Source organism: Saccopteryx bilineata, chromosome 2 (genome assembly GCF_036850765.1).
Source record: "Saccopteryx bilineata isolate mSacBil1 chromosome 2, mSacBil1_pri_phased_curated, whole genome shotgun sequence".
NCBI classification, from domain to species: Eukaryota; Metazoa; Chordata; class Mammalia; order Chiroptera; family Emballonuridae; genus Saccopteryx; species Saccopteryx bilineata.
Genome location: NC_089491.1, coordinates 354,059,805 through 354,073,128, shown reverse-complemented (window position 1 = coordinate 354,073,128; position 13,324 = coordinate 354,059,805). Strand labels below are relative to the sequence as shown.

General features: G+C 41.3%; 1 protein-coding gene across 14 annotated transcripts in view; it reads left to right on the top strand.

The window, feature by feature from the left end:
• Window positions 1–1,070: 1,070 nt before the first annotated feature.
• The window catches only part of SYNRG (synergin gamma), an 82,406-nt gene continuing 70,152 nt past the window's right edge, over window positions 1,071–13,324 (top strand). For 13 of the 14 annotated variants that reach the window (XM_066262796.1, XM_066262786.1, XM_066262798.1 and 10 more), the window contains exons 1-2: window positions 1,071–1,235; window positions 9,785–9,825. In XM_066262796.1, the coding sequence (XP_066118893.1) occupies window positions 1,159–1,235; window positions 9,785–9,825 (118 nt within the window). In that variant the 5' untranslated portion in view covers window positions 1,071–1,158. The remainder of the gene's footprint in view (window positions 1,236–9,784; window positions 9,826–13,324) is intronic. The other variant, XM_066262794.1, reaches the window with a different exon arrangement.

Sequence of the window (13,324 nt, the reverse complement as noted above, 5' to 3'; positions counted from 1 at the left end):
AAAAATCAGTAAAAATATGCTCAGTCAACAGTAGTTAGAAACTGCTTTCCAAACACCACTGTTTTGCCCCTGTTTGCAAGTACAGGCATACCTCGTTTTATTGTGCATGCTTTATTGCCCTTCACAGGGTATTGCTCTTTGCAGTTTGCTTGTTTTTATACATTAAGAAAACACCCTGTACCAGCAAAAAGGTTAGTACTCTATTGCTATACTTAAAAAAAATTTTTTTTTTATTGCAGTAGTCTGGAATCTGACCGCTGTATCTCGGAGCCATGCCTGCTAAGAAAGCGCCCATCAGTGGGTGGCACGATGGCTGAACCAAACACAGGAATTATGCACCCTGGAGGTTATATATGTGGATTGGGTTGTTTTACTAAAATAAGTTTTAAATACCTGCAGCTAGGAGAGTAGGTACCAAAAGAGAGCTGCCGAGTTCCAGGGGGAAAGTGGAGAGCACTGATCATTAGTTGCTGCTGTGAAGCTAGCCAAGGGGCATTCAGGATCCATCTCTTTATGTTTAAAAAGTAACGATAAAAGAACACCAGCCTGACCTGTGGTGGCGCAGTGGATAAAGTGTCGACCTGGAAACACTAAGGTCGCTGGTTCAAAACCCTGGGCTTGCCTGGTCAAGGCACATATGGGAGTTGATGCTTCCTGCTCTTCCTTTCTGTCTGTCTGTCTGTCTCTCTCTCTCCTCTCTAAAAATGAATAAATAAAAAATATTAAAAAAAAACAAAAACACCAGTATACCCACCATCCAGTTTAAAAAACAGGACTCGATCTGCTTTCTTCCCCACACCAAGATCATGGCTTTTCAAACGGAGGATCTACGACACCTTGTAGCTCCTCCCGCAGCTTTGCTTCCAAAAGGCCTTTCCAAAGAATGAATCAGCACCCCCGGAGCAGAACTAGACCATCCCAACCAGCCCCATAATTAGAATTGCACCTGGAGGACTTTCAGCCACGGCCCGACCACGTGACAAGGGCGCTCCGCCCCTCCACCGGGGAGCTGGGTCACGTGGGCGCACGGCCCTCCCCGTCGCCCAAGCTGCGGCAAGAAAGGGTCAGGCATTTGCCCCGGAAGTGGCTGTCTACGGCTGACAGCTGTTTTTAAGGTGTTCGCCGCTGTAGCGGCAGCGGTATTAGGCCCGGAGCAAGATGGCGCTGCGGCCGGGAACAGGAGCTGCCGGCGGCGGGGCCGCAGGAGCTGGCGCGGGGGCCGCCGGGGGAGGCAGGTGGGTGTGAAGAGCCCGGCGAGGATCTGCCCCGCAGCCGCCAGCCGAGGGTGTTCGGCGGTTGTGGCGGTTTTCGGACTACGGGAGAAGGGTCGTCTGGGCATGTAGGCCAGAGGGGACGGTCGCAGCCTGGGACCCCGACTCCTGTCCTCCAGGCTCAGGGCTCTGTCTGCTGGGACCGGGCGGGGAGCGAGCGCGCGCCCCATTGCCGGGAGGGTGAGGGTCCGCTCGCCCGGGGTGGCACCGGCCTGCATTGAGGAAAGGGGGGGCCCCAAAGCCGCGCCCCTTGCCTTGACTGGCTCTGAAGCGACCCCACTTCCCTTTTCGGGACTTGACCCTGGGTGCTGTCAAAAAGGTCTGAAAAATCTGGTCTGAAAGTCAAACAGTTGTTTCCGAGATGTGTGCATGGTACGGTTCTTTTCCCTATTTGGTTAGCTTGTCCTTTCTGTTTCCTTAACACACGAGAAACCGCAGGAAGACCTGAAGACCTTTCAGTGAATAGAGCTCTTGTAGATGTAACTCTTAAGACGTGCCTGTTTACTAATAATCAATTTACTGTAAACAGAATTTTATGCAGTTATTAAAACAAAGCTTGTAGACTTTTCACTTAGCCCTTAAACAAATCTGTCCTCTGTCATATTTCAGCTGATATTTGCTTGTGGTTCTCATACCCAGAACGATGAAAGAAAATAAACATTTGCAACTTTACTATTTCATTTTTTTTTTTTAAATAAGCAGTTTATTTAGAAAACCACAGAATTAGAAGTGAGCCATAGAAGAAATGGGTTCAGGAAACATGTTACAGAAGCAAAAGGAGCTTAAGAGAGAGGGGTAGAGGTAACAAGCCTGGGAGGAAGGGAAGGGGACGGGAGCGTGTTTCCGAGATGGAGAGCCCGACAAGTTCATCATTTAGGGAAAAATTTTACTCTAGAAAGTTTTACCCTACTTCTGTAAAGACCTGGTCTGATTCTGATTAATTAGTCAACAAACACATTCTGCATACATATTTGGAGATAATATTAGCTTTTTATCTAAAGCATTTAAATTATCTTTGGAAAACAAAGGTATTAATTTTGGAGTCATGAACACTATAAATGTGCAGCATTTAAAGTAATCACCTCCTGTAGAGAGATGTTAGGGGAAAAAAGCAGCTGCTGTTTAATAAAGCACCTCTGTGCAGCCCTATTTTTCATTTCCTCTATGCATCCTTCACTGGCTTTAAATTTTTTCTTTCTCTTGGTTTTTGATTTTTCACTGTTTCACTAGAGCTGTTCATGAATACTTGCTATAAGTCCGTTTCTGCCTGGAGAAGACAAATATGTAGTAATCTATTTCTTTTCTACATGTGATGACACTTTGTAACATGTTCTTGAGTGGCATTAATTTGATCATGTCTCCAAGTTCTGGGAAAATATGAACTTAAAATAATTTGGTATTCCAAGCCCAGTTTTTTAATTTAGTTATTTTTATATTTTACTTTTCTTGAGTGGGGAGGATCTTAGGTGCAGAATGTTGAGTGGATCATTCGCAATCGTTAATAGTATTTTAATATCATTGATCCATGAATACAGATTTAAAAAAATTAATATGGCGCAAATTGTGGTAGACATTAGAATGACTTGATTTTAAAATTTCTTTCCTCTGTAAAATTTGGTTGTAGTAACATCTGCATTTTAAAACTTTAGAGGATACATGAGAGAAAAAGTTGTTAAAATGATCCTTACCGTGAATAATGTGTGGGAAATGTTACACATATTAGAAATTTTCTGAGACTGAGAAGCTATATGCTCAATGAAGAAAGAATATTATGGTTTTTAAAGGGTAGTGGTGAGGGCTGAAATTATTTTATGAGGAAGCTAACATTATGGTGGCCTAAGTATATTTTAGGGGAAAAGAAAAACTAGTTTTTAAAAGAGAAAATTCGTAAACTATAATTTACCATATTTCTTAGATACTTGCCTCTGTTCTAAAAGACTAAGCAAAAAAGTGGCATTTTTCAGCTTTATTTATGTGAGTCCAGGTTTTTGTGGGGTTTCTTTTGACAGAGACAGAGAGTCAGAGCGAGGCACAGATAGGGATAGACAGACAGTAAGGAAGAGAGATGAGAAGCATCAAATTCTTCATTGAAGCTCCTTAATTGTTCAGTGATTGCTTTCTCATATGTGCCTTAACCGGTGCGGGGGTGGTGGTGGTGGTGTGCTACAATCAGAGTGAGTGCCCCCTTGCTCAAGCCTTGTGGTCATGTCTATGATCCCATGCTTACGCCAGCAACCCTCTGCTCAAGCTGGTGAGCCCTCAAGCTTGCGAACTTGGGGTTTTGAACCTGGGTCCTCCGCATCCCAGTTCGATGTTCTATCTACTGCACCACTGCCTGGTCAAGCAATATTACCCTAGTTTTAATTGGTAGCCTGAATGGTCTACTTTAGAATAAATTCTAGAATTGTATAAAGTGCAAAATTTACCAGAAAGATTAGAAGTTTAATTTTTTTTTTTTTTACTACTGTACATGAGAAGAGTTGAAAGATTCTGAGTAGTCTGTATCCTTCTAGGATATCATTTGTAAGCTTGTCAGTTTGTTTCCTGCTCTTTTATAAGCTCCTTAAGGGCTTCCTCTTCTTTTCATCTTCCACTGTTTCTTGCACAGAACATTCCACAAATATTTGTAGATTCAAGCTACATAGAAAACAAAGAGGCAGTAGTATTTCATCTGGGCCTCATTTGGAGGAGAGGTCGAGATTGTCGTAAGGGTGGGGCTGCCTAGTGAACACTAGGGAATAGCAGGTAGGCCAGATATGGGGGAGAAGAGTTCTGTGAGATACAGCTGAGAAAGTTGTGCTCAAGTGAAGTGGTCCTTGAATATAAACTAAGGAAATTCAATGTAAAGGGGAATCATTGCATAGCTTTAATGTTAGGATAGTTACCAAATGGTCCTTTAGGAAGATGTACCTCACCTGTGCTATATGAGCTACTTACTGGAGGTGGGGAGAACCATTAGGAAGCCTCATAGGAGTCCAGGCCTGAGAAGTAAACACTGATCTAGGTTACGAAAGGTCACTGAAAAGAAAGAATGAATGAAGTAGGCAAGAAGAATCAATGTGACAATAAAGCTCACAGCTCTACTTTCACACTAGCACATCCTTAATAGTGATTTTTACCGTTGAAATTAAATTGTTGTTCATCTGGATGCCCAATTTTTTGCCAAACATTTCTGTCGTATCAATGTCCTACTTGCTCGTCTAACCAGTCTGGAAGCATGTTGATGTTAGTTGACTAAACATTTCAGCGAGTCATACGAGTAGTCATATGACATAGGTCACTAAGAAGTTTGGGTTGCTAAATAATTACTGGAGTCAGTCATGTTTGTCAGTAATGTTTGTAATTTAGGTTTTATTTGTTTATGTTTTGAAGTAACCTTTATACATCTACCCTTGTCTGGTTGGTTGTCTAAGTTGGGACCTTGGGAAACTTGCAGTTCTGTGAGGACACAGGACAGGGTGGTGGAGAGAGACTGCATAGGCAGGGATATAGTCAACCTTTTTATACCTACCGCCCACTTTTGTATCTCTGTTAGTAAAATTTTCTAACTGCCCACTGGTTCCACAGTAATGGTGATTTATAAAGTAGGGAAGTAACTTTACTTTATAAAATTTATAAAGCAGAGTTACAGCAAGTTAAAGCATATAATAATAATTACTTACCAAGTACTTTATGTCGGATTTTCGCTAAGTTTGGCAGAATAAATCTTTATAAAACAACTTACTATAGTTAAATCTATCTTTTTATTTATACTTTGGTTGCTCCGCTACCGCCCACCATGAAAGTTGGAACGCCCACTGGTGGGCGGTAGGGACCAGGTTGACTACCACTGGCATAGAGCTTCACAGTCAACTTCTGGCAGAGCCTGAGTTTCCACTTTTTACTTAGTCACTAAACCACATTGGTAATTGTAATCTTCTAAGACTGTCTTCAAAAAGTCTCAACAGGTTGAATACTTAATTATATTGCTTCTAAATTTATAATCTTAGTATATAATTATCTTTTCAAAAGATTGAGTACTGTCAAATTTCAGCTTGCACTTTAAACATTTTAACCAGGTAACACGTTACTTAGCTAACATATCTGTGTGTGTGGTTCAGAAAAGCTGTTCACTATTCAGGCCTCTCTTTAGGTGCAGGGCCCCCTTGGCAGCAGTAGAAATTGCTAATGGTTCAGAACCTCTACTAGGCTGCAAGTAACATGTTACCAGAAATATGTTCAGCTAGAACTTTGTAAACCATCTTAAAATTTTGAAAATTATTTTAGAGCTAAAAGCCTCTAAACTTTGGTGTTTAGCCTTTTCCCTGAGAAAAGCGGGGTTTTGTGCAGTAGAAAAATGCAAGAACTCATAAATTTGGCGTACATTCCTGAGTTCCACTAGACTCTTAGATATTATCCAGAAATCTCCTTCAGATCTTGACTCCCAAATTAAAAGCATTTCTCACTCAGAATTTTTCTTCCTTGATTTGTCCCATTTTTTCCCCCTCCAGCCTGAGGAAGAAGTTCCTCTTCCTTTCAAAGCAGATCCCTTTTGTTACCTTGCTCTGTTCTCATTCCCTCAAACACCTTGTTTTATCAAGTACTAAGTATATATTTTTAAATTATATTTATTGGGCTGACGTTGGTTAATGGAATCATATAGGTTTCAAGTATACATTTCTATGGTACATGATCTGTATGTCGCACTGTGTTTCCCCCACCAAAAATCAGATCATCTGAGTATCTTTTGTTTTCTGAATCTTCCTCCCTACAGGTTTCTTCCTCTTCCTCTTGAAACTGTTCACTCAAAGATCACCATTTTCAAAATTTTATTAATCCTCATTCTGATCAGCTTTTCTGTAGCATTAGACACTAGTAACTATTCCTTCTTCCCAAAATGTGGTTGTTCCTCAGGTATAACTGTTAGTTATAACCAACTCCTCTAATTCTCAATGACCATTTCCTACTCAGTTGCCACTGTAAGAATTCTGCAAGGTTGACTGTCCTTTGTTACCTTCTTATTATATATACACATTCCCTTGGCTATTTCATCCACAACTAGAGCTTTTTTTTTTTTACCTATATTTAAAAGAACCTTGGTAGATTGACCTAGACCAGTGGTTCTCAACCTTTCTAATACCGTGACCCCACAATATAGTTCCTCATGTTGCGGTGACCCCAAACCAAAAACAATTTTGGTGGCTACTTCATAACTGTAATTTTGCTACAGTTATGATTCAGAATGTAAATACCTGATATGCATTATGTATTTTCCGATGGCTTTAGGCGACCCCGCTGGGGTCGTGACCCACAAGTTGAGAACCGCTGACCTAGACCCTTCTCCTGAGCTGAGTTACCTTTCTGACTGCCTGCTAGATTGCTCCTCATGGTCACAGTCCTCCCACCTTTCTCCCCAAACCTACTCACACTGGGTTCCTGTTTTCAGGAAGCAGCGTCAGCATGCTTGCAGTTGCTGAGGCTCAGAATCTCAGCATTCTGTTCTGCTCTTTCTACGTTTTCACTGCTGTTCCCCATGCTGCCAGTTGCCAGGTCCTGCTGATTCTTTCTTTTAGATCTCTCTTATTCACCTTTTCTTTGTCATTACCACTTCTCTGGTTATAACCCTTTTCATCTATGAGTAAAATTATTATTATAGACTTCTCTGCCACACCCCATGTTTCCAGAGAAACCTAAAGCACATTTCTGATTATTTTACTCTTCTATGTAAACCTCTGTTATTAGGGAAATACAGATCTAAATCACAGTGAGATACCACTTCACACCCATGAGTATTACTGTCATCAAAAAAGCAGAAAATAAATGTTAATGAGGATGTGAAGAAATTGAACCCTCTGTGCATTGTAATATAGTGCAGCTGCTATGGAAAACAATTTGGTAGTTTCTGAAAAACTAAACATAACGTTACTATATGACCCAGCAATTCCACCACTAGGTATATACCCCCCCAAAATTGAAAGAGGCAACTGAAACATATTTGTATACCAGTGTTCATAAGCAGCATTATTCACAATAGCCAAAAAGTGGAAATAACCCACATGTCCATCAACAAATGAATGGATAAACAAAATGGTATGTACATATATTGGAGTATTATGTGACCATTAGAAGGAATGAAATTCTTATACATGCTACAGTATGGATGGACTGTGAAGACATTATGCCAAGTGAAATAAGCCAGTCACAAAAGGACAAATATTGTACGATGGCACTTAATATAAGCTCGCTAGACTAGGTAAATTCATAGAAGTAAAAAGTAGAATGGTGGCGGCCCTGGCCGGTTGGCTCAGCGGTAGAGTGTTGGCCCAGCGTGTGGAAGCCCCAGGTTCAATTCCTGGTCAGGGCACATATGAGAAGCGCCCATCTGCCATCTGCTTCTCCACCCTTCACCCTCTCCTTCCTCTCTATCTCTCTCTCCTCCTCCCGCAGCCAAGGCTCCATTGGAGCAAAGTTGGCCTGGGCTGAGGATGGCTCCATGGCCTCCGCCTCAGGCACTAGAATGGCTCTGGTCGCAACAGAGCAACAACCCAGCTGGGCAGAGCATCGCCCCCTGGTGGGCATGCCAGGTGGGCATCCCGGTCAGGCGCATGCAGGAGTCTGTCTGACTGTCTCCCTGCTTCTAACTTTGAAAAAAAAAAAAAAAGTAAGATAGTGGCTGAGTGTAGGTGCTCAGGGGAGGATTGCTTAATGGACACAGTTTCTGTTTGGGATGATGAAAATGTTCTGGCAGTGGATCATGGTGATAGTTGTATAACAATGTGAATGTACTCAATGCCACTGAACTGTACACTTAAAAATAATTAAAATGGTAAAAATGTTTTGTATATTTTACCACAATTTAAAAAATCTCTGATAGCTTTATGTAATATTCAAAATTAAATATTTTATTTATTTATTTATTTATTGTATTTTTCTGAAGTGAGAAGTGGGGGGTGGGGGGAGGCAGACAGACAGACTCCTGCATGTGTCCTACCGGGATCCACCGGGCATGCCCACCAGGGAGCGATGCTCGGCCCATCTGGGGCATTGCTCCACTGCAATCGGAGCCATTCTAGCACCTGAGGCAGAGGCCATAGAGCCATCCTCAGTGCCTGGACTAACTTTGCTCCAAGGGAGCCTTGACTGCAGGAGGGGAAGAGAGAGATAGAGAGAAAGGAGAGGGGGAAGGGTGGAAAAGCAGATGGGCGCTTCTCCTGTGTGCCCTGACCGGGAATCGAACCTGGGACTTCCACATGCTTGGCTGACACTCTACCACTGAGCAAACTGGCCAGGGCCTAAAATTAAACATTTTAAAGGCACTCTATAATCTGTTTACTTTTCTAATTCTGTATATTTAATCTTAAATTATATCTCTGAACACACCAACTTTGTTCTCAGAGCTTTTCTTGCTCAAGCTATATAGTGTTCCTAAGATTCAGCTAAAGATATCTTCACAAAAGTTCCTAAGATATAACCTATATAATTAGTGTCTTTTCTTTCTAATCTCTGTTAGTATTTTGGACCTCTTACATTCTGTCCTATATTCAAGTTATTTGCTTGCATCTGTGTCTTCAACAGGACTATGAGCTAATTCACGACTTTCATGTAGTAGGATTCAGTGTTCACTGAATTGACTCGAATCCAACTCACTCTTTGTGTGGATAGGGAAATGGGAATCCAGGGAAGTCACACATTGACAGAACCAGGACAAGTTTTTTTTATTTTTTTTATTTTATTTTATTTATTCATTTATAGAAAGGAGAGAGAGGGAGAGGAGAGAGAGACAGAGAGAGTGAAGGGGGGAGGAGCTGGAAGCATCAACTCCCATATGTGCCTTGACCAGGCAAGCCCAGGGTTTCGAACCGGCGACCTCAGCATTTCCAGGTCGACGCTTTATCCACTGTGCCACCACAGGTCAGGCCAAACCAGGACAAGTTTTAAGATCTTTTGTCTTCTACTTCAAAAAATTTTCGACTCTGGCCAATTGGATCAGTGGTCAAGCATCAGCTTGGCATGTGGATGTCCCAGGTTTGATTTACGGTCATGGCATACAGGAGAAGCAGCCATCTGCTTCTCCACCCCTCCCCTTCTCACTTCTCTTTCTCTCTCTTCTCCTATCCTGCAGCTGTGACTCAATTGGAGGGAGGATGGCTTCATGGCCTCTCCTTAGGCATTAAAAAAAAATGGCTCCAGTTGTAATGGAGTAATGTTCCAGATGGTCAGAGCATCTCCCTCTAGTGTTCTTGCTAGGTGGATTCCAGTAGGAGTACATGCAGGATTCCGTCTCTGCCTCCCCTCCTCTCACTAGAAGTAGAAAAAAAGAAGAAAATTAAAAGAAAAAAAATTTCCCTGTACTAACAGGCCGAGAATTGTGACTGGATTTTCAATTTCTTCTGATGTTGGCTACTTCAGTATTGTATTGCAGAATATGTGCCAGGGTCCTAGTTATAATTTTTTCATTTATGTAAAAAATGGCATGTTCTATTTGAAATCTCTGTACATATGAATAGCCCTATGTACTTTTGTTCTGTTTTCAGCTTTATGTATCCAGTTGCAGGTGGAATAAGACCCCCTCAAGGTAAGTGAAAGGTTCAGTTTGGAACTTTTAGTTTTTACTATTATATTTCTGAAGTTGGGGATTAAGTGGGTAAAGACGTTTTATTGTGCCAAATAGAATAGCATTTTCCTATAGTCATGAACATATATGACAGCTGCTCTTAAAATTTCTCAAAAATTATGTAATTTGGGGAATAATAAGAATCATTTCTCATTTCTTTCAAACTTATTTGAACATCGTATTGACAGATTGTTATTTAACCTCAGAGACAGAGACTTTCAGGTCAAGAGTACTAAAGAGTTCTCTAAATGGCGTGTTTTTCCTTCAATCTAGTCATCTCCTAGGTGGTTATTTGCACAGGGTAGAGTCTATGTCTGCCTTGTGCTCATTAGTGTATCCAGCACCCAGCATGCTGATAGAAAATAATGGGGTTCCTATAGATGTTTGTTGAATGAATAAGTGAATGTCAGTTATTTTATTTTACGTTTGTTTTTTAGAGGGGGAGGACAGGGACAGACAGACAGGAAGGGAGAGAGATGAGAAGCATCAACTCATAGTTGCAGTATCTTAGTTGTTCATTGATTGCTTTCTCATATGTGCCTTGACCCAGGGGCTCAGCTGAGCTAGTGACCCCTTGCTCAAGCCAGCAACCTTGAGCTCAAGCCAGAAACTATGGGGGCCATGTCTGTGATCCCATGCTCAAGCCTGCAACCTTGGGGTTTCAAACCTGGGTCCTCAGCGTCCCAGGCTGACACTCTGTTCACTGAGCCATTGCCTGGTCAGGCTTAAATTTGGTCTTATTATAATCATGTACTTATGAGATTGTGTTCTGATTCAATTTTAACAATTCCTAGCAATTTTTTCATCATCTCTCATAGTTTCTCACAAGAGACTACCAATATTAATTCTAGCTTTCTTTTTTTTTTTTGTAACCTTTATTTTTTTTGTAACAGAGACAAAGAGGAACAACTAGAGACAGACAGATAGGAAGAGAGAGAGATGAGAAGCATCAATTTTTCACTGAGGCACCTTAGTTGTTCATTGATTGTTTTCTCAAATGTGCCCTGACTATGGAGCTAGAGCAGAGCGAGTGACCCCTTGCTCAAGCTAGCGACCTTGGGCTCAAGCTGGTGACCCTTGCTCAAACCAGATGAGCCTGCGCTCAAGCCAGCAACCTTGGGGTTTCGAACCTGTGTCCTCTGCATCCTAGTCATACGCTCTATCCCCTGCGCCACCGCCTGGTTAGACCCAATTCTAGCTTTCACTTCAAGGAAATAATAGTGAGGGGTCCAGTCTTGACTCATGCTGCTGTGCCCCTCAGACACCGCACTGAAGGAAGAATATGTCTTGCCCTTGTTTCTGCTCACTTTTCCCATTCCACTGTACTCTCCTCCTCTCCACACACCAAGCTGCTTCTGAAGACTGGCCCTTCTCACAGCATCAGTGTTGATTGGTTAGGGTAGGCTTGCTAGAGAAACAGACTCCTGGGTCACTGCTGGAGATGAATGATAAGAGCTGCTCAGTAGCAGGTGGTCAGTGGCTCATACTGACTTTGTCTCCATTTATAATCAGTTGTGGAGGTTGAGTTTCAGTAAATTTTTCCAAGGGTCAGTTGTATTCTTTTCATTGTGCTCACATTTATGCATTATTTAAGCTACCTATGATTAGATGTGTCCCAAATTTAGATCAAATGGTTTGAGATCTTGTGCTCTTTAAGAAGGCAGTATAGCTAATGTGTTCATTATAATAGCTCATTTTTCATTTTTATAAACTTCCAAGTAAATATCTATATATGGAGCAAAGGAACAAGACAAGAAGGGTCCCCAAAGGGTTGCCTGATATTTATTGTCTGCAACTTCCAACTGTTTTACAAGATTTTTTCTTCTTGCAGAGTATGTTAGAGTGAATTTTCTGATCATTTGAAGGGTTTAAATTATGAATGGATTATTTCTGAAAGCATATACAAGAAACTGACAACAAAAGTAGCCATAAGATCATCAATAGGAGAACAGGAGACAGGAGAGAAATAATTCTTATTTTTCACTGTGTGTTCCTTTATACCTTTAAATTTTATTCAAGAATTAAATAAAATTAATTAAGATAAATAAGGCTTGAGGTCCAAAGGGATAAGAGGAAAAGCATCTTACTATGGTTTTATTTAGTCTGTGCATTCTAATTCTCCATAACACCTTAAGGTCTTTGCATTTGGTGCTCCATTCTTTGGAATACTCTTCCCAGATACCCACATGGCTTGTTCCCTTACTTTTTTCAAGTCCTTGCTTAAATACAAGCCTATTGGTGAAACCTTTTCTGACTGTGAAACAGCAACCACTCTTTCCCTAGCTCTCCCCCCCCCCATCCTGCTTTATTTGTTGCTCTATCTCTTATAACCACCTGACATGTACTGATTTTTTATCATCTCCCCCAATTACAGACTGCATTCCATGAGGACAAAGACCTCATTTTTGTTCTTTGCTGTGTCCTTAGAATGGTGCCTGACATGGAGTAGGCTCTTCAATGCTTGAATAAATAAGTGAATAAATGAATAATTGAATAAATGAATAGCTTGCCACTGATAAATGTTACCTACAAATGTGGATGTTTGTGCTCTGAAATTAAACTATATATAAGTAACCTTGAAGGCTCACAGAATGTACAAGATAAACGTGGTGTGCTTTACTAGACCTTTAATTTTTTTTTCCCCCACTAAAAATCTTTAATTATTTTTTAATCAAAATTTGTTTAAAAGCTCCTTACAGTAGAACCAAGATTGATGCAATATGTGATAAAATGCAAAATTAGATTGAAATCTGTGTTCAGGGTATGTAGGAATTTTATTCACTGTTGTGTACCAGGTATTTAGAGCTGTGTCTGAAATATGGTAGGCATTTAGTATTTATTAAATCCCCAAAGGGTTATATCTTTATTCTCCACTGCTCTTGGGAGTGCTTCACTGGAAAAGTTTGAGAGGTACTATACTCTTTCGTGATAGTTTTCCTGCCATTGCATTATATACTTTATGTGCTGGTGGCTGTTTTGTGTTAACTATTATATTAACTATTTATGTAAGGCCTGACCAGGCGGTGGCACAGTGGATAGATAGAGCATTGGACTGGGACACAGAGGACCCAAGTTCAAAACCCTGAGGTCACTGGCTTAAGAGGGAGCTCATCCGGCTTTAGCGCGAGCTCACCAGCTTAAGCGCGGGGTCGCTGGCTTCAGCATGGGATCATAGATATGACTCCTGGCTTGAGCCCAAAGGTCTCTGGATTGAAACCCAAGGTTGCTGGCTTGAGCCCAAGGTCACTGGCTTGAGCAAAGGGTCACTCGCTCTGCTGTAGCCCCCTGGTCAAGGCACATATGAGAAAACAACCAATGAACAACTAAGGAGACAAAAGAGCTGCAATGAAATATTGATGCTTCTCATTTCTCTCCTGTCCTGTTTGTCCCTATCTGTCCTTCTCTCTGTCTCTGTCACACACACACACACACAAAAAAAAAAAAAAGAGAAAGAAAAAGA